Consider the following 8,957-nt stretch of genomic DNA (forward strand, 5'->3'; position numbering starts at 1 on the left):
TCTGTCTTTCTCTTCCTCATTCTCTCCTTCTCTTTCTCCTCATCTGTTCTTCTTCTTCTTCTTCTTCTTCTTCTTCTTCCTTCTTCTGCCTCCTTCTCGATCCATCATGGATGTTCACTTTGCAACTGGCAGACTCTGGTTGTTCCACGGTTCTTACCATCATCATCATCATCATCATGACTACCTTCGAACGGAATATTCGAGTTGTTCTTTTTCTTTTCTTTGTCCTTTTCTAATCTTCCACTGGAACTATGAAAAAAAAAAAAAAAAGAAAAAGAAAGAAAGACTGAAAGACTGAAAGAATGAAAGAAAGAAAAAGAAAAGTAAGAATAGTATAATATAAACGTCAAATAGTACAATTCTATTTTTATGAAATCGAATATACGAGCGTTGATAATTAAATGTTTTTCTTTCTTTTTTTTTTTTTTTTTTGCGGGATATCGCACGAGAACGTTATTGTTCTGAGAAATGAAAAGGCATTGCCAAGGATTTTAACCTCTTAAAATAAAACCTCGGCAATGCCTGGAGTGTACTTTTAAAGCATACCTTTTAATGCACGCCTTTCCCTGGACGCGAACGAATGCTACCGCGGGGCAAGTGATATTACTAGAACTCAATGGTTCTTTCATATTTTTCTTCCACAACGTTCATTTCCTTCCAATGGTTTTTTCTTCGTGTGCCTTGTGCGTGCGCCTTTTATTATACATAAATACTAGGAGATTATCATCGTTCTCATCTTAACGTTCCTCGTCGTCCTGGCTAGACTCATCGAGATATCCGAGAAAGAAGAAGAACCTTTTCTTTCTGTTGGAACATATTTATTTGAAAAAAACTTTTGCATCAGATTTTCTTCTATACTTTTTATTTTCTAGAGAGAGAGAGAGAAAGAGAGAGAGAAAGAAAGAGAGAGAGAGAGAGAGAGAGAGAAAGAGGAAAGAGGATGGAACAACATTACGAAATTAGGGTGAACACCACAGCACGGTCTCGATAAGTAAGTACACTTTCGGAGTGTAAAGTACTAAACGCCGTTATAACTTTCAACGTTCGTGTCTAAATGTGCACAAATGAAGTTAGATTATATTTTCACCTCTTTCACTAAACTCTTTCAGTTTAAGTCTCGTTAACTTACTTACCGAAAAGTAAATATGCAGACGCTTCATTTCTGACATCACAGTGGTACTGTTTTCTCTGATATACGACAGGATTAACGTTAAATATTGTAATAACAAGAGAGAAAAAAGGAAAAAAGTTTATATTGACTTTCAACATGTAGAGTGAAGAGAGAGAGAGAGAGAGAGAGAGAGAGAGAGAGAGAGAGAAAGAGGGAGAGTAAGAGAGATGAAAGAGTGAGAAAGTCATCCGTGCTGTGGAAAATCGTAGGGTAGCAACTAGTGTCTCGATTCGTCGATAAAACGTAACTTCATTAACTCGATTAGCGTGTACCGATTCCCGCGTGCAGGGATTTTCGAGATACCAGACACGAAATTCATTCTCTCTCTCTCTCTCTCTTTCTCGCTCTAGTATAACCTTCTCTCTTTGAGCGAGGGTCAGTCGAGGTGACTGCCTATCCATGAGTATGGGGTAGAGATCGTGATAGAGAGGAGAGATACAAGAGAGAGAGAGAGAGAGAGAGAGAGAGAAGGGGCTTGTCCATGCTCCATTGTGTTTTCATTTGATATTCGGTGACGAATAAACCAACCCCCAAAATCTAATCGATATTCCATCGCAAATGAAACAGAAGTGTTTGGCATAGCGATCGACTACGGGATGTGTACTGTTGAATGCAAAAACGAACGCTATTGGATGCTCTCTTTCTCCCACTCTCTCTCTCTCTATCTCTCTTTCTCTCTCTCTCTCTCTCTCTCTCTCTTTCTCTCTTTATTTTTTTTATTATTAATTCTTACTTTTGTTACACACTTCGTTTCCTTTAACAGAGACAAAGCAAAGTTTCAACAAAGATGGAATTTTTTTTTTTTCTTTTTTCTCTTATAAATTCGAGTAAAGGAAAGAGAATGATCGATTTTTTTTTTTTTTTTTTGATTTAAATGTTTCATTAGGTATTCCGCGTATCGCTCAAATATACTGCATCGAATCGGGATGCAGGAAATGAAATCATTGTTTGCTGGTAAATAGTAAGCGCGCTTGCTTTCGAAATCGAGTATACACGTAATGAGAGAGTACGACAGAGAGTACGTACGTATATATTATACGTAAATCGCTGATTTGTTATATCGTGATACGTATTAGTAAGACTGTGTCGGTGATTAATTAATCATCGCGTGAAAAGAAAAGTATTTTCTCTTCGATTATTTCTCTTGAATTAATAAAAGTAGTAAGATAAAGGGGGAGTGGGTGGTGGAAACACAGGAGAGAAAAAAAAAAGAAAGGAAAAGGGAAGAAAAATATAAAGAGAGAAAAAAGAGACGAACAAAAAAAAAAAGGATGGACGTGTCCCGAGTTTATGAAAAATTTTGCCAGGTTTAACCAGGCAAAAAAGTAACTACCGTACGTATGCGAGAGTCGAGAACGGGCTCGTTCGCGTTCTCGACGAGAACGAATATGAATACCCATCGTGGCAGTCCCTCCTCAGTCCTCCCTATTCGCTAACGGCCTCAGGTACGGCAAATAATACTATAGCAGTGGTATAGCTCGCCGAACGAATGGCCACCGGTACACACGCAACTCGTACAAATCTTTCTCTGCCTTTCCAACCTATATACAGGGATGTGGAAAGGAGAGGAGGGAGTTTTCAACTAGTCTATGAAAGCCCTTTTGCATTTATACGCACGCCCTAATATCGCAAAGTGCCCCTCTCTTTCCTCGACTCACCCTCTTCTATCTCTCTCTCTCTCTCTCTCTCTCTCTCTCTCTCTCTCTCTCTCTCTCTCTTTCTTTTTCTCTTTCTCGATCCTTGTCATTCAGTTGCATCGAGCTCTCGCAGTTTTCATTTTTAACAAATATTAAAAAAAAAAAAAAAAAAAAAGAAAAAAACCCGCGGGATATCTCTCGATGCAGACCTGAAGAAACATTTCCTATCGCCGCCATACTCGTTGTCCGTCGAAGCTGGCCGCAATGCGGAATTACGATGTACGCCGCCCTTGGGAGTGCCACCGCCAAAGGTCTATTGGCTGAGAAACGGGCTACCTTTCGAGACAATCACAGGCTCAGCTTTGACATCCGACACGAGTCCCAACGAAGTGTCACCGGCCAGTTTCGTACAGACTTCTGAAGGATATTTACGCCTTGGGGAGACTGAGCTTAGACATCAAGGGAATTACTCGTGCGTTGCTGAAAATCTCGCAGCACGTAGAGTAAGCGAACCTGCGGTACTCACGATTTATGGTAGGTGAATTAGATCGTGTAGATAGATATTGGATAATAACATTTTTTAATTCGTAAAATTAATATTAATTTTTTTTCTATCGTTTTATTACTCAGTAAACGGAGGATGGTCATCCTGGTCTGGTTGGTCTGAATGTAGCACGAGATGTGGCAGAGGTGTACAAAAGAGAACGAGAACCTGTACAAATCCGGTAGCCATCAATGGCGGACAAATTTGTCCTGGACCAGCTACACAAAGATTCGAATGCAATCCCTCTTGTCCCGGTAAGGTGACGAAGGGAGAAATTTAGATATTTAATAAATTGCACCGACACCGCAATGACATTAAAATTAGTTCTCTTGGTATATCTAAATGGCGTGAATAAAATCAGCGGGAATTCTATTCCTAGAGAGTTTCTACGTGCGTTGCACGTTAAAGCAAGAAGAAAGACCCTTCTATTCCATTTCGTTAAGTTCCCTCTCACTTGACGAGAATCGCACAGATGCCTTCTCTCTTTCTCTCTCTCTCTCTCTCTCTCTCTCTCTCTTTCTTTTTTTCCCTCTTTCTTTATTTCTTTTATTTCGCGCCCGCAAATCCAATGATCTCGACGCGTTCGACCTTCTAATCGAGACTTTTCGTTTCACCCGTTACACGAAGCGGTCGATGGCAGATGGTCAAGCTGGTCCTCGTGGTCCGCATGCGGTCCCGATTGTTCGAGAGTAAGGAGGAGATCCTGCAACGATCCCCCGCCGAGCGATAGCGGTCGGCCCTGTCAAGGCAAGGACGTCATCGTCGAATCCTGTACCACGGACCGATGTAACGGTGAGTTCCAACTGAGTTTTACCCACTTCTCTCTTTCTCTTTCTCTCTCTCTTTCTCTCTCTCTTTCTCTCTCTCTCTTTCTTTCATCTTCTCTTCTTCTCTTCCTCATTGTTCTTTTACACTCGAGCAACCTTTCACGATTTTGCTTCGTGACAGCGATTTCTGCAGTATTATCCTACATAGTTCCTAGTCGTGAGAAGAAGCTAACGAGATTTCAGTGACGCGTCAATAATTTTTTTCTCTTTGCAACGTTTAACAGTTCCGCTGATAATAGTCTCTTCCTTTACATTCTTACATGCAGCGCTTGGACACGACGGCCCGAGAGTCTTTAAAGAAGGTAAATGAAATATTGCATTGTGTAAAAAAAAAAAAAAAAAAAAAAAAAAAGAGAAAAGAAAAAAGAAAGAAAAGAAGAATAAAAACGAAAGATTCGTTTTTTTCTTTTTATCATGAAACAGGCCCCGTGTAATCGGACGCTCGATAAATGTTTATTACAGCAACGAGAGCGGTCGATCACAGAAACATCCTAGCCTTATGGATAACGCTCAGTCTCGCGGCAATAATCTTAGCTTTAACCACGATCTTCATGGTTCGCTTGATGCGCCGTAAAGAGAGAATAGAAGCTCTTTATAGCGTAGCGAGATTGGACTTTCGCCGACCGGTTGATCTTGCAAAATCCGTTGTCTCGAAGACCGATCGAACCACTTTGACGGTGGACAAACGTCTCGAGCACGTCATCGACGAATCGAATGCTTCTAGATTGCCAAGGTAAAAGACCTTTCTTTGACGACTATCATCTCCTTGATCGTCCTTCCTTCATTGAATATAACGAAAGACGATATCGATATAGATCCTGTTCGGAACATCATTACGACGTGCCACAGTTGTCACTTCCATCGACAACCAGACCATCGCCAAGTTCCTCGGTCACTAGGTCCTCTTGTAGGAACTCTCAGAGAGGACGAGGTTTGTCCGACAACGAGGAGGGCCGATCGTCTCGTAATATATCTCAGTTTAATCATAATTTCCATCGTGAGATACGTAATTAAAATAAACATCGATGAAAGAGAAACATATATATATATATACATATATATATATTTTTTTTTTTTTTTTTTTTTTTCTTTTTATTTTAATTAGGTTCAACGTGCCAGGTGAATTCGGAGAGTACAAACGAGGATGAGAACGAACATGAGGAGGATGATAGACTGGACGAGGATGAGAGATTGTCGATCGATGACGAACGTTCGACTGGTTTTGTGGTCAGAGCTAACGTGGACGAACAGGGTGCACTTTTGGTGGTTCCAGAAGTTAGTGTCTCCATGTCGATTCCCGAAGGTGCAGTTCCACGAGGCCGACGACACAGTTTACATCTTGCCGTATTAGGTGAAGACTCCCTGAGGCCAAAGTTACCACCTGGATTAACTTTACTATCAGCTGTTATCGCGTGTGGTCCCTCCAACGTCGATCTATTGAAGCCAGTGATTTTGCAGTTTGAACACTGTGCTGAACTAAGAACTGGAAACTGGGAGTTGAGTCTTTGGTCCACGGACATCGACCTTGAAACTCGTTCGACTAATTCCTCAAACTCCTCGACGAATACCAGCCTCTCTCCATCTAGCACAGTTTGGCGTAAGATTTTAACCCTAGGCGGTGAACCAACCAATTTACCTGGACAACCATTCGCTCAACTCGATCATGCCGGTGTATTTCTCGTAACGGAAACGCCTTGCGCGTACGCCGTGGCTGGTGAAAATTCTATGGTCGCACCTGGATTAGCCGTGAAACGTCTTTGCGTGGCAGTATTCGTTTCACGTGAACGTGATCGCGTTAGATGTCATATATTGGAGGACACCAAAGCAACTCTAAAGCTTGTAGCCGAACGAGTAAGCATTATTTTTCGTTTCGATCGTAATAGTTTTGTACAATTTTTTTTTTCTTTTTTTTTTTTTTTCTTGGAGTGAAAATGGCATGTGGTTATCGATTTCTCGACAGGAACATCGTCTTGGTGGGACGCACATCGATCACAGTACCCTTGGATTTCGAGCGAGTGGTACTTCACTACGAGTCGATCTCGAGGATAGAGAAAGCGGTTTTGCCGAGCGTCAAGAAGTACCATATCGTCGAGTATGGTCGTCCTCGAGATCTAGCATTTATCTTTCCTTTAGAATCGAAAAGATCGTGGCCGATGTCAGACTTAGTTTTGAATTCAGAGCATGCCAACGTGGATTCGAGGATCAGGGTATGCTCTTAAGAATCGATCTTGATCTAGCAAAGAGGGGTAACGTCCTTGCGAAAAAGAATAATGGAAAAGTGGAGTCTTCTATCATTTTACGTGGAAAAAATTCAACGAGATCGACGGAATCCGTAGTATCTAGACCGTTCAGGTATCGTTTCTTATTCAGAACATGTAGAGTTATAGGTTTTTAAAATTCGATCATTGTTTTTATTTCTTTATTTTTTTTTCTTTTCTTTTTTCTTTTTAATCCGTAGGTTTTCAAAGACATTGAGGAAACAACTTTGTCAATGTTTGGATCCTCCTAGCGCTCGTGGAAACGATTGGAGAATGTTGGCTCAAAGATTACAAGTTGATCGGTGAGCTGAGAAAATGTTCATTGCTCTCGTTTTAGATACACACTGACGATTAATTAAAATATTAGTTTTATAAAAGTGTTGACGAATCGGTCGAAATTTCATTATAGGTACGTCGACTATTTTGCAACAAAAGCGAGTCCAACCGAACATATTTTGGATTTATGGGAGGCCAGACATCGCGAAGCCACTGCCCTCGCTGATCTTTTGAACCACTTAAGACTGATGGGTCGCGTAGACGCGGCCAGTGTTCTCGAAAGTCGACTAGGACCTTGGATTTAAAAATATTGAAAGTCACTGCCATTAAAAAGAGACGTCATTTAAAAGCCATGTTATCTTTGTAAATAAGACGAAATAATAAAAAAAGAAAAGAAAAGAAAAGAAAAGAAAAAAAACGGAAGAAAAAGAATCAATTATTATGAGATGTCGATGTAGAGCAAGAATTGTATAGACGGTGATCGTATTTGTACATAAAGTTGGTTTGCAGCAAATCATTACGAGGATCATTATTATTGATTCCTTTTACAAGTTATTAATCCTAAAAAGAAACGACAATTTTTCTCTGATTGTCGAAGACGAGGAAATAACGTAAGGCCACAAGTGAGGTCGTGATAACGTGCCAAGAGAGTAAGATCGGAAGTTGCAAATGACATTCATGGTCCCATGTGCTCAATTTGCACCTGAATGCAGAACCGCGAGTAACTGTTAGTCCATGGTTTAGGGGAGTTCAACGGAAACTGGTTGAGCTTGTATTTAGGCTGGTATTTAGGTACCATTTGGAGATATCCTCCATCAAGGAGAGAGGAAGCATTCAAGGAAGGCTCCTAGGCATTGCGTCCTGGATCAAGGATGCGTAGGATGCTCGAAACAATGGGCATTATCCATCTCCACATAGTCGCAAAGGGTCGGGAAGGAGGGTTCGAGGAGATATAGGTATGCAAGTACGAATGGCAGACCTACGTTCCTCCAATAGATATCTACGAATTCCTTGTCCCTCTTCCTCTCCCTCTCCTATTTCCATTCTGCCACTCTGAATCCTCTTCGCCGTTGGGAGTGGGGGAAGTGGAAGATAGGGTGCAGCGGCATTTAATCACAGAAACCCGTTGCTGGTAATTCCACCGGACAATGCCTGTTGACCCACGTCGCCGGGGTCGCTCATTGGTAATGGTCACCGGCCGGCACCCTTTAACACCAACTACCACCGATGTTTCTCCATTTCCATAGCTTTTACAAATCACCTCGGAAAGCTTTCATTGATCGCTGTTTCTCGACGATCGACCAATGCTATTCATAGGATTAACTCGTTTAATAAAACTCATTCCCTCAAGGAGTATTCTCGTCGATGACTGCCTTACAAGAGATCGATCGTCCGACGTTTTCTATCGTTAGACTCGCTCGATGTCAGAACTAATAACAGACTCGCTTTGTTTCAGTCCCAGAGGTCATGATCTTTAGTCGCGAGAAAACCTCGCTCGGTACTAAAGATAGTTTCTTCGTTCGTACGTTCGTACGTTTCTTCAGCGAGATGATTCGTCTAAAAGTAAACACGAATCTTCTAGTTTTGAGTGACGCTCGTCATCAAAATGATTAAGTAACTGACGTGATTGTTCAATAAATTAAATGATAACAAACTTCTTCGCCAATTCACGCTTATATTTCCAATTTAGATTAGTACTCGCCGTTGGTTTGCTTAATCACATTTCGTTAATTCAATTCTCAAATTCGTTGTATATTTCAATGATCCTACCAGTCTTTAACGATGATTTCGTACGACGTATTCATAGTCAGATGTGAGAACTATAAACGTCAGAACGATCGTTCAAAAGTGTCACATTAACGACGCGCCTCGTAGAGTTTACGTCGAATGGGGACGGAAGGGGTTGGAGAAGGAGAGAGACAGAAATAGAAATGGGAATAGGGAAATACAGGGACAGACAGACAGACAAAGAGAGAGAGAGAGAGAGAGAGAGAATCGTATATGCATAATCCACGACAGAGTCGCATAAATCGCAGGCCCAGGGCCGTATTAATTTCCCGGCTAATCGCGATTGGGATCTACAGGCAATTACGGGAAGGATCGACCAATCAGATTGCGTCCCGGCGTTTCCGTTAACGCGGCGAGTGTGTACGTTCCGGGTCACGCACAAGCGAATCGAGCGCGTTACTAACGTTTGTCGACCCTCCTTGTTCATGGTGCGTACAAAACGTCCACACTCAAATG

At 41.5% G+C, this 8,957-nt stretch overlaps 1 protein-coding gene across 3 annotated transcripts in view; it reads left to right on the top strand.

Annotated features, from left to right (window-relative positions):
* Positions 1–7,230, top strand: part of LOC124422733 (netrin receptor UNC5C-like) — a 9,523-nt gene extending 2,293 nt beyond the window's left edge. The window contains exons 4-13 of one of the 3 annotated variants that reach the window (XM_046959584.1): positions 3,016–3,342; positions 3,439–3,606; positions 3,980–4,144; positions 4,446–4,481; positions 4,642–4,912; positions 4,995–5,185; positions 5,285–6,030; positions 6,140–6,531; positions 6,638–6,739; positions 6,847–7,230. In XM_046959584.1, the coding sequence (XP_046815540.1) occupies positions 3,016–3,342; positions 3,439–3,606; positions 3,980–4,144; positions 4,446–4,481; positions 4,642–4,912; positions 4,995–5,185; positions 5,285–6,030; positions 6,140–6,531; positions 6,638–6,739; positions 6,847–7,018 (2,570 nt within the window). In that variant the 3' untranslated portion in view covers positions 7,019–7,230. The remainder of the gene's footprint in view (positions 1–3,015; positions 3,343–3,438; positions 3,607–3,979; positions 4,145–4,445; positions 4,482–4,641; positions 4,913–4,994; positions 5,186–5,284; positions 6,031–6,139; positions 6,532–6,637; positions 6,740–6,846) is intronic. The other 2 variants (XM_046959585.1, XM_046959586.1) reach the window with 2 other exon arrangements.
* The last annotated feature ends 1,727 nt before the right edge of the window (positions 7,231–8,957 follow it).

Source organism: Vespa crabro, chromosome 3 (genome assembly GCF_910589235.1).
Source record: "Vespa crabro chromosome 3, iyVesCrab1.2, whole genome shotgun sequence".
NCBI lineage: Eukaryota > Metazoa > Arthropoda > Insecta > Hymenoptera > Vespidae > Vespa > Vespa crabro.